Below are 15,808 nucleotides of genomic sequence, written 5' to 3'. Positions count from 1 at the left end.
TTATATTAAAAATCACTTTTGACTAATGATTTATATTTTCACAAATTGATTGTATGTTGGAAGAATGGTGTCCTTACTGTTTTCCTAGCCACAGTTAGAAGAACTAGGCGTTTGACGCTGTGCAACTTTATCAAAATGCAAAATGGCTTCTGACATCACTTTGGAACTTGGCATAGTAGCTCATATTAGCCGCCTGGACATGCAAATAGGTAAACCTTATATGTTTTAAATTTGAAAACTGTTGCTGATCCTTACTGTGAAGAAGCAGAAGAAAACAGAGTAACAATCGCAAGATTAGTATTTAAATATCAGAAACTGTGTTTAGCAGTTCCTTGCTGCCTTTTTTTGTTCAACTGCTGGGTGCCAAAGGATCAGTGCTGACTCTTACACTTTCTGCTCAGTTTTTGCACTGTTGTGTTGTCCGTACAGAAAAGTCAAACATTACTTCTAATTAATCCAAGATGGCTACCATGTTTAGTAAAAGGCATATGCAATGATGTTCTTTTTTGCAGTTCCTCACTGCCCAGATATCAAAAACAGCTATCTAGGTAAAACAATAACAATAAAAAAAAATCCCAGGGCACATGTGAAATAGATTTTTTACTCTTTATTCAGATTTATCTTTGTGTCCACCTGTGTAGCCTCAGGCTCTGTACAGTTGTGGTTGAAGAGTTAAGACTGAATTTAAAAATAGTTGAATTTATTACTTAAAAAAAACATTGATTGATGAAAATGGTTTGGTGATTTAAAAAAAAGCTTTGTATTAGTTAAGTAAGAACGCAAATAGTCGTTGTTTTAGAGTGCTCTCAATGGCTGTAATTCATTAGAAATGTTTTAACCAATTTAACAAACTCATGCCTGCATGCAAGAGCTGAAAAAATCAGCGGAACATTTTTTTAATAAATAGAAATTGAATATTTATTTAAAACAATCTAAAAGTTCTATTTGATCTTTTTATATTTATATACCTTTTATATTTGACTTTTTAAACTTATATGTTTGCCTTACAATTGTAAAACCATATTTAGGGTTTAGGTAATTTAACTTACGAACACAACTCTTTTCTGAACTACCTAAAGTTCTTCCAGGATGTGTCTACATAATACTCAAGGGGTGGTAGGAGTTTCAGATAGGCCGTAGAAACATATTTTATATGTAGTCCAAGTATAGTGGTAAGAAACTAGTTTTAGTATTTACTAACTACTCACATAAACCTCATGGACATAGAAACCCTCTCCAGAGAAAGGGAGACAATGATCTTCCCTGGTGACCTAGTTACAGGTCTTGTAGGTTGTGGCCTTCATTTCAAATGCAAAAAGAATTTGTGTTGGCTTCATTTGTGTAATTGAAATGTCTATTATGGACCCCACGGTATGCATGTCACTGAGTCCATAAAGGGTATGCTTCCCCTGAATAAGCGAGAGCTGGAATTGTTCTCCCTTTCAAAAGTAAATATCAGATGGCAGATATTTGTTTCTATTGTGCTTGAGATCTCTTCACAGTTGCTCAATTAATAAAAAAGATATAGTAATAATAATGTAATCACTTATTCACAAGAAATGTTATATAGGTGAGTAGATTTAAGTTGTAAAACACCACACTATGAGTCAAGATGCTGACTGACTAGAGGCAAAGAAGTGCAAGAAGGAAAAAAAGCAAAATAGGATTTCTCTATCTACAAACACAGGAGTTGGAATAACATGCCACCCAGCAATAGAAATGCTCCAACTCTTGCAATTCAAGAAAAACCTAAAGATCTCTCTTCAAGGAGCACTTCCTCCAACACAGTTTTATTAATCTTTGAAATGTCTCACTCCTAATGTTCTAAAGTGGTTATTCTAGTTTTGTGCCCTTTGTTCAGTGCTACACACACGCACACACACGTTCTAAAGCAGGTAGTAGATTTACACCTCAATTACCCATTGGAATTGATGTGTTTGACAAACTTATTGTTGATGATACTCAGAAGAACTTCACAGCAAAAAAATGATTGTAACAACTTTACTGCCAATGATTTGCGTGAATTAAATTCACTCAAGAATAACCACACGATCATTCTAAAACCTTCAGATAAAGGTGTGAATATTATTATAAATAAAAGCCAATATGTAAGGGAGATGAACAGATAACTGAAAGTTAAACACCATTCTCAAGAACTGGTTATCGATCCCATTAAGGAATATTAAAGCCAATATCAAACCATGCTTAAAGGATGGTTGGATCAGGCGCTGCTTTCACTGGATGAGCACTCATACCTGAGTGTGAAGCACCCAAGGATACTGGTGATCTTTCTTAAATGTACAAAGAACGTTATAATTCCCTAGGAGGCCTATTGTCGGTATGATGGACTCACTATCTGAGAACCTCTAGATTTTTAGCTCTCTATCTATGCCATTATGTCACAAGCTTTTCATCCTATATACAGGATACCAATGATTTTCTATGTAAGTTCAACAATATACCATGGCGTATGAGCTATATGATAGTGCCAGGGGATGTTGGTTAACTATATACGTCCATCATACATCAATTTGGTATTGATGCTTGCTGATATTTTATGAGATCTAGACCACTGGCTTATGCTCAACATACCACCATGCTCCTAACCGTGTTATCTCTTTGTCTTACTTAGAACATCTTTCTTTTTGACAGGAAGTTTTATCTTCAGGAACAGGGAACTGCAATGGGGGCATCTTTTGTCCTCACGTATGCAAACATGGGCTGGTGTGAATAAGAGGTGGCATGGACTGATTGCATGGGACAATAGCATTGTCCTTTGGGTGCGCTTCATTAATGACTTATTTATTCTATGGGATGGAGATCAGGCACCCTTGAGAGAATATATGGATATACAATCCATTTCATATAACATTGAGAGGCAAATGGAGTACATAGGAGATTGAATTTTTGTATGTCAAACTATGGGTGTCTGATGAATCGATTAAAACAACCATCTTTCTTAAAAATACTTCTTGTAACTCCATCTTACATCGAAATAGTGGTCATCCTTCATCATTTCAGGTGGAGCATACCTTACTAAACAAACACAAGGAGATGATGGAGCACTGAAACTTTTCCAACATTCCCCCCCCCCCCGTCCCCCGTCACAGATCTGGGTTGAATCCATCATCGTTCTTTAGCTTACTTAGCTATCCCATTTCAAACCCAGCTAAATGCAAATCAGTCTTGACCCTGTGCCTCATGGGAACAGTCCAGTCTGAACTGCTATGCCCGGTCTTCCCTGGACCGGAAACAAGCATCCTGGGACCAGTTTCGGGGTACACCCCTCATCAGCCAGGCTAGCTTGAATCCAGTGGCAAAGTGAGCAATCCCACTTCTGGGCAAACAAAGCAAAGACTAGGAGATGACGGACAAAGCACTGAAACTTTTCAGACACTCCCTCCCAGTCACAAATCTGGGTTGAAAAGTTTAAGTGCTTCGCCCAGTACCCAAAGAAAATAATTTTTTTGTTTTAAATGTAGAAAAAAACTAACACACTATATTTTGTAAATATGAGCTAAAGTGTATTTTCCAATTTTAACATATTTTAATATGCTAAACAAAGGGTAGAGAGTAGTACATTAAAAATGACTGCGCTACATAAAATAAAATGCCATTCCCTGTAGAGTGCTACAAAAATAAGTCAAAAACATACAAAATGACACAATTTCCTATTTATACCAAAAAATATGAAGAAACTCATAAATATTTTGCAAAACCTATTACCATTTTAGTAGGTAGAGCAAAATTTCCAAACCAATTACTTACGTATATACCAAGGCATAACGAAGAACACTGAAAAAATGGAACTAAAACAACATGCCTGCCTTGTACATTTGTAAAGGCAGTCATTAACCAATCAGATATTGATTTGGCATCACTGTGTTCCACGTAAGTACAGCAAAATACACTCATATTTTGCAAACATACCGAACAAACTTATCTCAAAAACCTCAAATAAACTCAGTTATAAGATAGTTACACTACTTACCCATACTACCCAACATAAGCATCTCTGCACCATAATATCTAAGCCAGCCAAGTTTAAATTAAGCAAAATGCATTGAATTTAACCTTCTTTTGGGACCCCAGAACATTCAACTATTATAGTATATATTTTGGCGAGAAAACATTTCCATCTTTGGAGACACTTTAGTGCTAACTTTATTTTAATTTACACACTCCACTTTATGCCACTCCTCTGTTTAACTGTTTAGTTTACGCCACTTCACTTTATGGAATTTACAGTATGCGGCTCCACTTTGACATTAAAGTATACGCTACTACATTCTATGCTAATCCACTATTCATTACTCCAGTCTACTCGACCCAACTGGACCGTACAAACTGTACTGCTCACTACTCAACGCTATTCCACTGTACCCTACTCCAATTTACTCTATTTCACTACATGCTATTCAACCATCGCCCAGTTGATGGTACAGTACTGGAGTGTACGCTATTCCAGTCTCTGCTATTACACTCAACACCACTCCATTGTACTGAAATGTGCTATACACCACTGCATTGTACCACAATCAACTGCATGCCATTTTGCTTTACAAGGGTACATTCTGCCCCACTCCACTAAACCACTTCACTGTACATGACTACAGTCTATAATTAACCCCATTAAATTGGATGCCATTGTACTGTACTCTGTTCCAACATATAGCACTGCACTGTATGTCTAAACAGTTAATGCTACTAAACTCAACTTTATTAAACTAATCACTAGTAAATTCTATGGTACTTCACTCTATCTCACTGTAGTTTATGCTACTCCACTATACGCTATTGTACTGTAATGCATTACACTGTACTCAAGTGTAGTCTACAGTATACCATTCGGCACCACTGCACTGTATGGTACTCCAATATACACCACTCCATTTTACGCAATTTAACTTTCCAAATCTACACTGTACCACACTCCACTTTATATAAGCCCACTGGACACCACTCAACTTTCCCCCACTGCACTCTATAGCACTCCAGTATACCCCACTCCAGTGTATGCTATTTCAGTTTACGTCACTCCAATGTACTATACTCCACTGTACGCCACTCCACTCTACTTCAGTACACAATATTCCAATATAGGCCCCTACACTGTACAACACTCTAGTGCATAGTACTACATGCTGTGGTATTGCAGTGTATGTGAGTACAGGCTACAGTATTTACAGTACATCAGTCCACTTTACCACACTCCACTATATGCTGTCCCACTGCATACCACTGCAGTATACACCACTGCACTACATGCCACTCTATTGTATCAGAGTTCACTGTACGCCACTCCACAACACTCTGCTGTGTGACATTCCACTATACACTGCTCCACTATACCTCATTCCATTTTACTTCACTTCATTATAATCACAATGTACCATCCCAGAGTACACTATACAACACTATCCGCCACTAATTTGTACCACACTACACTGAATAACTCTCCACTGGTTAAAATTAACTATTACAAAATGATTATTAACATTGTAAAATCTACTGAAATGTAAAAAAGAACAAAGGTTACGCATCAGTTATAGTTAGGGAAACTTTATTTAGGTTTGGTATAAGAACCCAAATTAAGCTCCCCGAACAGTAGGAATGCTACAGTTATAATTATCTCTTAATTTTATGATTTATGTACCACTTGCGCGCTTATTTCTATTTTATTTGTGCCAAACACACCTTACACTACACAACCGTAATTAAGTCTTAACTTATCTTTTGAAATGATCATTTACACATGCTTTCTTATTACTGTAAGTCTTACTTATAATTCTCATTTATCCTTAGGTACCACCTATCAATTAATATCACTTGAACAGTTCTGTACATAGTCTTGTCACCTCACTCGTCACACTACGTAACCTATAATTCACCACCGTACAATGCACTGTCTGGCTAATAATATCATTTTCGATGTCATGAGTGTTTTTATTACTCCAATAATTTCATATGACGTAACTTAGGTAATATCCAAGGGTATAGGTAGTGCAAGTATAGTTAATGTAGTATGGCGAGTGATATATATATATAGATCACCTACTAGTGGTTGCCAGTAGGTAGTTCTAGTTTGGAACTAGTTTCCATTGGAAAATATTTTTTTGTGTTGCTAAAACTTTGTCGCTGTTTGATGGATCTTCACAAAACTTTCAAAACTAGTTTGCCTCTCACTTCAGCTGCTCATTGGAAAGGTTGGGGTGATACGTCAAGTAGTGGCCGAGAAAAAGGGGGATCCTAAAACCCTTTTTCCTCATGCAATTTCCCTTTGGGATTTTGAACCCAACTACAGCCTGAACCGCTGTGTGTTACTACACCATATTTGGCAAAAAAGCTAAATCTTGGTCGAGAGAATGCTTGTTGTAATTTGGTGTAAATCTGTTCAGTAGTTTTGGCGTTATTAAAGAAAAAAGGTCTGTTGATAATATCACAGCAACATTTACTGTAAAATTATTGATGAGAAAGCTGTGTATGGTGAGTACAAGTTATAGTTAACATAGGGCGCAAGCTATAGTTACTTGAGATAACTCTAGCTATAACTGCTGGTTTTGTGTGTAAAATATTGAACCTAACTAACGTCCCTGTAACCTTTGTTTTTTTTAGTGTGTAAATATATCTAGAGAGATACATTAATTCATTCATGTTTTGAAAATGAACTCACTGCGTAGACACCCCTTCTCTGTTACTCCAATTAAATCTTAGGATGCTCCCTACTATTAGAGCTTCTAAAATACATGTGTGCATTCTGCAAGAGTGCTTTCATGTGGTATCAGGGTGAGAAATGCCCAAGGAAACCTTTGCATATACTCACAAAGTTGCAACTCTGTGCGTATTTATGATAGTTGAATAGTTACCATGTGAGATTGCTTTGTCTTTTTCATCCCCTTTGTCCCCATCCATCGACGTCTAAATCATACGAAATGTTGACCAATTAAGAAAACGTATATGGAATTTTCTTTGTAAAAATCCTCCAATGCAAAGTTGGTGAATTATGGTTCAGAATTTATTTTGAAATATAAATTATGATTTTTTGTGTGCTTATTTAAGCAAAAGAAAGATGTGGAAAGTATTTGTAATTGAGGATCTTACACTTTACAATCATCAAGTTTGGGTATATTGCTCAGAAATGTTAAGTAATTGATGGTTCAAAAGAGTGTGTGTGAAAAGCTACTGTTCTACAGGTTTTACAGTTTTGGCAGCAAACATTTGATCTGAAGAAGTTACAATCATGATTGAGCTGAATGATTTGTCTTTCTTTAGACCATCTTCTCCTGACGATTGCACTGTAACAGAAGAAACAAGCATTGAATTTGATGCATCATCATTTCAAACAACATCAGTGAAGATCATCGCAGAAAATGGAAATGGACGAGCTGAGACAACTTTTCGACTGAGTGAAAATGAAGTTCGTAAGTAATAAATCCTAAGCTTTTGTTCCTATAACAATTCAGTGTTTGTAAATATTATTAAGTATCATTTTCAGACATCTAATAAAATTGCAGATTCCATTGAGACAGTGTTCTAGAGCATAAAATGATTGAGTTTGAATTCTTTGGGGGGTGGGGGGCGGGGACATAGCTGTAATGTAAAAGAATGTTCAAAAGATTCCAGAAACAAATTTGAGATGATCAATATTTGGTGAAAAAAAGTGTGTGCAGTGCAATTCACTTGAAGTGAGGTAGTCTGTAAATCTAAAGACTAAAACAACAGAATTTTGACACTTGTTAGCTGGTCATGCTTGCCATGTCAGATTGGGTAGAAACCCTGACGGCCAACTATCTGGTGACATGTGCACCTTAGTAGAGAGTTAGGTTGACCTTTTCCTTTATGGATGCTAAATTCCAAGAGTGGAGGTGTCCTAACTTTGGTAGGTTTATATTGTGAATTCCCACAAGCAGTAGTAGTATATTCAGTTGTTATTTTCACTGGTATTACCCTAATTTTCTCTATATTTTCTGATAAATTAGCCTACAGCATACTATACCAGCGGGTTTTCAGGGTTTGGCAAATATATTTATTTAGAATTGCAAGATGCAGGTATAGCATTGAGCCAAAATTGCAATATGAATTAAACAGAAAAACAAATTCATAACCTGAAGTATTAAATCACTCATAACTAACATCTACCATAAACGCCTCTCAACCTGTTTAACTCAGTAATTCAATGTATAATCTAACAAAGGTAAACAGATACAATGAAATAAACTCCATGCTCCATCTCGTATAGCAATATCAAAATACGTCCCCAGTATGAGGCAGCTGCAAAGCAGCACTTCTCTATTATAATGTGAATGATGACTTAATAGGGTTTATGGAGTTTATGGTATTATACCTGGGATTATGTGGTGAAGTTTGAACTGTGTAAAGTGTTTGTAAAATTATGTAGTAGCCTCTTTTAATGGCAATACAAATGTTTCCTGAAAAATACTACTTTAGACTCCTGTAGAAATTGACTAAATGCAATCCTAATTGTGCCATGTGTTTTTTTCCTGAATACTGAATATTTTGTTAAGATAATGAGTTCTCATGAGTAAACAGCCTTTTGTCCCTTGTGTTCTTGATGGCAATAAGATTATTTTACCCATGATTCCTCCATGAAGGTATATAAAAGGGATTGCTGCATAGTACAAACAATCTGTAGATTCTATGATAGCATTAACAAGTGAGACATTATAGACCGTAATGAAGGCAGAAAATGTGCAAATATTTAGAGCAGGCATTTGTTTGACCCTTTTTTATATGCTTTGAACCCTCCCTAGGGATCGGAAATGTTATTCGCTAAAAGGCTGCCACAGAAAAAAACCTTTTTCTACTTTTATTAAATATGATGACCTTCTCAAATTCAAACACTATTCAAATTTCAGACAGTGGACCGGGTGGTACACATAATCACTACATATAAACATATTTCCTTTTCTCTTTCTGAAAATTTCTTAAAACTAAACTACGGTGTGCAGATTGCCATCACACCCTGTGATGTGTTTATATTTAGTTACTCTTAATTGTAATCATGTGCTGCCATCTCAGGTCTGTGGTGCTATCTATCTATCTATCTATCTATCTATCTATCTATCTATCTATCTATCTATCTATCTATCTATCTATCATTAATTACTGGTCTAATGACCAAATCATTTCTAATTGTTGTAGCAACCCCAAAATTGCATTATTGAGCCTTAACATGTGGTTCTCTGACGCATTTATTTCATAAAAGCCTGAATGTGAAGTTGTAATGTATATATTTTTGTTGCTTTCGGTTCATCGTTTGTTTGTGGAAAGACAGGCTTTCCCAGCGCTTTTGTTAATAGTTTTATTGGGCAATACATGTATCTTTCCATGGAGAGTTAGACTGTTTTCGTCTGAGGAGTACATCACTGATTGAACAGAGGATATAGATTAAACAAAGAGACAAATTAACTAAGAAGTAAATCAGACTGGTGATCTAATTTTCTAGATTTCACATTGGTTGCAATTCCCTCTTCCCCATGCATTTGTTGTTGGAATACTATGTCATACTTTGTGCATTGAATATTTACATTCAATGTCAGTTACAGACAGTTAAGACGGCATCATTTACTTTGTGACCCAATTATTGACACCTTTTTCCCTCAATGGGTAAAGATCCTAATAAGCGCGACCTTTATACACATTTGCCTATTAAACTTCCTACAGTACTTATACCTACTTCCTCAGTATTGTTCTTTCTTAAAACATCACTTATTCCTTGCATTCTAATTTCAATTTTCAGTCTTCATTTTGAGCAGTTGATAATGTTTAATATTCATCAGCTAATCACCTTTCAAGTAAACAATTAATTGTTTTCAATAAATCTCTCAAGAGGACCCGAAGTGTGTTAGGTGGTGCTGAAGTTGAATGTTTATGTACAGCAACCTTCCAAATAATTGTTAAATGAAGAACTCTGATGTGATAGCTTTGATTTCTACTATTTTTCAGTGATGTTTGTATAAAATCTTAAAATAAAGTTGGTAGTTCTGATATTGTTTTCTGAAATTAAATTTTTTAAGAATTTAAAATGTTAGTTTTAGTTTGTTTACTGTCATATTTATTTAACCTTGCTTTCTTTTTAAGCTTTTGTTCCATATGAACCTCAAATACTGCAGGTGACCGCAGACTACGCAACAAATTCGCTTTTAGTGGAATGGAAAGGAAATGCATCTAGCTTTTCCGAAAAAGTTAAAGCAAGCTGGCAAATTCAGTTTCTGCGCACTGAAAACATGGAAGTGGCATCAACAGTATGTACTTTAAATTATATATACATATGGATGACTGAACAAAATATGGATTCACCCTAATAGTTATTAGTCAGCTCTTATGTGTAATTTGTGTAAAGGCGGGGAGCAGGATTTGGAGCATTGGATGTTTATTTGCCCAAATGCGAAAGTGGTAATGGCAAGAAAGAGGTTTTTACAACCAGTTTACACCAAATGTAGAATTAACTCAGCAAAGGAACTGATTGTTTTATGTAAAACTCCGCCAAATGAATTTGTTTGTTACAATTTTTATAAATTTTTAAAATTATTTTTAACTTTGTATTAGTTTGAACAATTTTAACAAAATGGTGTAAAAAATAGAATATTATGCATTAAATATTTGTGGTTCTCAGTCGAGTACCAAATCAAATAAATAAAATTAATTGAATTGAATAGTCAGCTCTTGTAAAGAGTGTCTTAAGAGAGTTGCCCCCCCCCCCCAGCCCCCCCCCCCCCGAGGACACTGCAAATTGAATTGAATTTTGTCATGGGGTGAATTTACTTCATGCAGTTACCACTTGTGAAATAGGCCATATCGGAGCACTGAATGCTAAAGAGTATGATTCTTCTAATTTATCTAGCTTTAGTCATAATTATTTAGCGCTGCACAGTGGTAGTGCTGCTTCTACTTGTTCATGAAAACCTTCTCTACCTGGTTACTACACTGCAAACGTTGAACTACTGGCTTCTGCCATCTTTGCCTTTCTTCTGCAGTGCTGCCCTGATAGTTCACCTGCTCTCTTCCAGGCTGATTAAAATAATGCTTGTTTGTCCTTCTGGTATCTTAAAGCAGGCATACAATTAAGTAACTGTTATAAAATGATTGGTTAGTGGGAATAGCCTATGTTATCTGAGAACAATAGAAGTCTGAATTCGTGACCTGCACATTTTTATTTCACACTCTTCCTGCATTTTTATGGATCCAGCATTTGGAGAGTGGGATGTATATGCAGAGTTGGTGTAATCATTTTTTTATGCCATAGCAGAGTGAGTGGTTGGAGTGTTTTAAAAAGTGTTCTTGAAGGATTTAGAACAACCAGACAGGCTCTGTCCTGCTAATATTCTACATTAAACACATTTCCCTGTTTTATTTATATTCATGGTAAGCGGAATTTACTAGTAGATCATTTAACTGCCCTCTTTTCAACTTTATAAAAAGTCTCACTTCCATAAAACCGCCATTTGAAGGATATGTGGCACATGAATAATAGGTGTTATTTCCTATTTCAATATAATTTATTTGCTAAACTTCAGAGAGATGAAAGGCTGTTTCAGCCATTCCTCATTTTTTGCCTTTGACATGCAAGTGTTTGCGTGGACTCTCCAACTACTGTGTTATCTTGATTATTTTTCAGAATATTTGTTTCATCAGCTTTTTATTTTAATTACTTTTTTAGATAACAGTATTTTAACATGATGAGGGAATTAAAAGGAGCAGGTACAAGGATGATTAGCAGACAAATGATATTGCAAGGAATATACTCAGACATCTGTGACATCGGCTGAGGTGTCTTAGGAGATATGTTTTTGGGTAGGCCCTCAATTTTAGATACTTTTATTGTGAGTGGAGCTGTAAAGAAAGCGAGAGAGAGGCCTTAAACAAAGAATGACCTGCCATAAAAAAATTTGCATTTCCCGATGACCATTTTACTACAGTCTGTAATTATAGCCTGGAAGTCCCATAATGCAAAGCGATCTGGGTATTTCTAAGAACTCCTGATGTCATTGTGACTGCTGCCCTCATACATGAATGATTTCAGCTCGATTCCCGCCTACCTGAAGGGAACGAGGTGCTCTTCAACTAATTATTGTTCATCGATTTTTCATTGAACTTCTGGAAGAAATAAAATAGTAACTTTTCCATCACATTTAAGACGGGGTTCCTTGCAAATATGTTGTCAGGAATTTTTCTCTATGTTATTAGTGAATCCCGTCGCCAAACATTTACCAATGTATTGCCATTTCTACTGCCGTAGGCACTTAATTAATTGAAATCAGATGTTAAATCCCAGGACCAAATTCTGCTTCTGTTGCCTGGCATGACTCAGATTTTCAAAACACATGATGATCTCGTTGGCTGGAATGAATTGATGGATGCCTTTTGTAGTATGGATGTTTTTCCTGCAAATGTCATGCACACACTGTTTTAGAAAGGAAGCAATTATTCTTTGCTATTGGGTAGACAAAGTTGCATGTATTATTCAGAACAAGAAATGATTGGGTGTTTTTTTTAAATTGTAGAACCTGTATAGCACGACCTGGACTTTAGATGGTGAAACTTTTAACTATAACTGGACCTCTGATATGGCTTTGGAGTGTACGTCGCACTCTGTGAGAATAAGATGCTACCTGCATGAGAAATATTATGATGGCGACAAGAAATGGAGTGGCTGGAGCAGTATTAAGACAGTTCCTGGTAGGATTGTTACATTTGTGTGTTCAGTTATTTGAGAAACTTACTTGATCTATTGATGTTTCTTTGAAGTCCTATTAAAAATGTGAGCAGCTATGAAATCTTGTTGTGGAGGGGTAAACAGAACATGGGAGGTGCTTAATAATACTAGAAAAATTGTTCATTGTTTATGCGTGTGGAGCAGGTGTGTGCTACATACCAATTCATATTACGCTAGCAAATCTTTATCGGATTGGATTCCCATAATTGACAACTTGCAGTCATTTGAAACTATGCCTCTGAATTTCTGGGAGTGCTTGAAAGACATGCCAGTGGCACACTGTAAGCTATGCAAATGGCACAAACATAAAAGTTCACCCGGCAGGCTACCTCCTCTTCTCACATACTTCTGCAAGAAATGTAAACAACTCACCTGATCTGCAGAAGCACCTGCAGAAGGAAGTACAATTTCTTGGAACAAATGTTTATTTTTTTTACAGAGGGTCTGATGTTTCTTCTTTTTACAGAGGGTCTGAAGGGACTCCCCTCCCTTTTTATTTATTGACTGGATGAGAAGCCTTGCTCATTTCTAAATAACGGTCTACCTAGCCGCTAGAGCTGCTGCTTGCACTACCTTGCTATATCTGCTCCCAGAGCCCTACCTTACTGCCTGGAACAAGCTACCTATCTTGACTGGCCTGTTATTTGCAGGATAGAAAGTTAAGAGGACCTCATCATATAGATTCTGTGATGACGGCTACCCTCAAACCATAGCGTTCCCAGCCAAATAAATAAATGCTTGACCTGTGGAATAATTAATCACTTCATGAAGGTGTGTGGGGCCATTGGCACCTGCTGTGCATCTCTACGATGGCACTAACTGCTCCACTGGTGATACTGAAGGAAATTAATCTACCTATTCGGTCTATTAAATAGACCCAATTGCACTTTTCTGGAAATTGCAATCCGAATACCAACGCACCATGCAAGAATAACACATGACAGTTTTAATTGATGTTGGTACCATTGTAAACATCTTCCAGGACCATGTGAAGTTTTTTAAACCAACACTCATGCGAACCAGGTTCTGCATCTGTGAAGTAACTTTCCCATCGTCCTCTGTGCGGTCTTCAGTTCTGTTATTGAACCAGAAAACGTATGGCAAATGCCAACATCTTTGCAACTGACCAATGCACCGAGGTGCTGATCAGCTGCTGCTCTGCTGAGAATCATCATGCTTTCAGACTTGGGAGTTTCAGGACATGCTAGGAGAATTCCAGCACCTCTTTCAAAGGACTGGGTGCCTGAAAAGATAGGTTTTTAAAATTCATGTTGACCAAACTGGGCATTCAGTCGCAGTTAGCCACTGTACGGTGGACTTCAGTCCGAGAAAGAGATCACAAATGAACCGGAAAAGCTAGGAAAGGCAGACATTCTCTGGAGCCACCCCTTAGGTCTCTCCAACTGTTGCAAACTCTGCTAACTCCGATAGCGTTGTGTACCCATGCACAGGCGCTATTTAACTGCATGGGATGCCTAATGACTTTAACAGTGGACAACCTGGATACTGAAGTGAATGGAAGTCATTAGCTTAGAGCAAAATGCAGTCTAACAGCAACTCATGTCTGATCCAGAGTCTTGATATATCAACACTTTTTCTCATCTTTATCACCACTAATACCACCAAAATGCTTTAGAACCTTATTCAGAAATGCTATCAAGCTTGATGGGTGACATTGTAAGTGATGACATTCTGTTAACCCCTTTCATGCTTGTGACGGAACCGTTCCGTCACAAGCCTCTGGTGAGCTGTGCTTGTGACGGAACGGTTCCGTCACGGCCCGCTCGCCGCACCTGCGCGGCGCGAATTCCGCGCCTGCGCTGACGAAATAATGGGCGGGCGGGTTCATGACGGAACCGTTCCGTCACAAGCACAGCTCACCTGCGAGCCGTGACGGAGCGGTTCCGTCACAAGCACGGAACCGCCGGGCGGCCGCCCCGCCCCCTTAGCGCTGCGGCGGAATAGCCGCCGCAGCGAAGGGGTTAAATTCCAGTTTGTGGCATGTGTGGTTGTTGATGCACATGCTGTGCATAATTCTGCCATCTAATGTTGGGCTTGTACGTGTGAAACTTGTTTTTCTTCAAAGAAGTCTACAGGTCACAAGATATGGGGACTCCACCTTTTACTGTTAATGCACATGGGCATTGGCTCCACTATTAGTTAGTTTCTATCCACCTTCTGGTTTGGACATACATTCTGGGAGCTCCAGGACGATGCCCTCTGCTGTTAGGTAGCAGTAGCTCTAGGTTCTTCCTCCCTGATCCACATAAACAATTTTTGTCTGCTTCAACCACGGTCACATCTGCCAAATACGGCATCTGAATTCCTTCCATCATCCCCCTTTGGAGCACATGCTGCATCCCGGGGCCTTCTCCTCGGCTTCTTCCACCAAGAATGCAATTCTGTGATAGAAAAAAACCTTTTCCATTACTGTCCACAGTGCCTTTCCGAAACACCCCTGGACGGTTCACCATAGGGTCTGTAACTCCAGACTTTCATCAGAGCATAACGAGGCATCCTGCATTGACTGCCTCACATTCTTAATAGTCTTTCTAAACTTGACCGAGTAACTGTTAAACCGCTCCCGTCTCAGGACTTATGTTTATTTCTTCGCAAGATGTTTTCTTCACAAAACTTTCTACAATTAAAATTCACATATCTTCTCCTCCCGCTTTTTTTGATCCTCCTTTACCTCCCCCAAGTACTTACTCTTTCACGCATTTCCCTCCTATCTCGACGGAGAACTTTCTCAGTTTGGTGAGCGCCACGAAATCTGGCTCCCCAACTGACAGCTGCAAGTCACATATTCTTAGGGATATTTTCTCAGCTTGCTCTGATCCACCTCTTGCCCTCCTCAATGAATCTCTGGCCTTGGGTTCCGTCCCTCACCTCTTCAAGTCGGCTAAGATCGTTCCAGTCTTGAAGAAGGTGGGGGCTGACCCTTCCTTACTTCTGCCCCATCTCCCTGCTTCCATTTCTGGGCAAGGTGTTGGAGAGACATGTTACCCATTGTCTGAGCTCTTTCATTGAGAGCTCTAATTATCTGGATCCCGATCAGGCTGGTTTTCGCCC

At 37.9% G+C, this 15,808-nt stretch overlaps 1 protein-coding gene across 2 annotated transcripts in view; it reads left to right on the top strand.

Annotated features, from left to right (window-relative positions):
* Positions 1–15,808, top strand: part of LIFR (LIF receptor subunit alpha) — a 611,573-nt gene that overhangs the window by 377,616 nt on the left and 218,149 nt on the right. For both annotated transcript variants that reach the window (XM_086960553.1, XM_086960554.1), the window contains exons 5-7: positions 7,273–7,421; positions 10,102–10,265; positions 12,525–12,699. In XM_086960553.1, the coding sequence (XP_086816679.1) occupies positions 7,273–7,421; positions 10,102–10,265; positions 12,525–12,699 (488 nt within the window). The remainder of the gene's footprint in view (positions 1–7,272; positions 7,422–10,101; positions 10,266–12,524; positions 12,700–15,808) is intronic.

The sequence above is a fragment of the Lissotriton vulgaris genome, chromosome 3_1 (assembly GCF_964263255.1).
Source record: "Lissotriton vulgaris chromosome 3_1, aLisVul1.2, whole genome shotgun sequence".
Taxonomy (NCBI): domain Eukaryota; kingdom Metazoa; phylum Chordata; class Amphibia; order Caudata; family Salamandridae; genus Lissotriton; species Lissotriton vulgaris.
The sequence above is the reverse complement of the archived record's forward strand: the minus strand, read 5'-3'. Positions and strand labels throughout refer to the sequence as shown.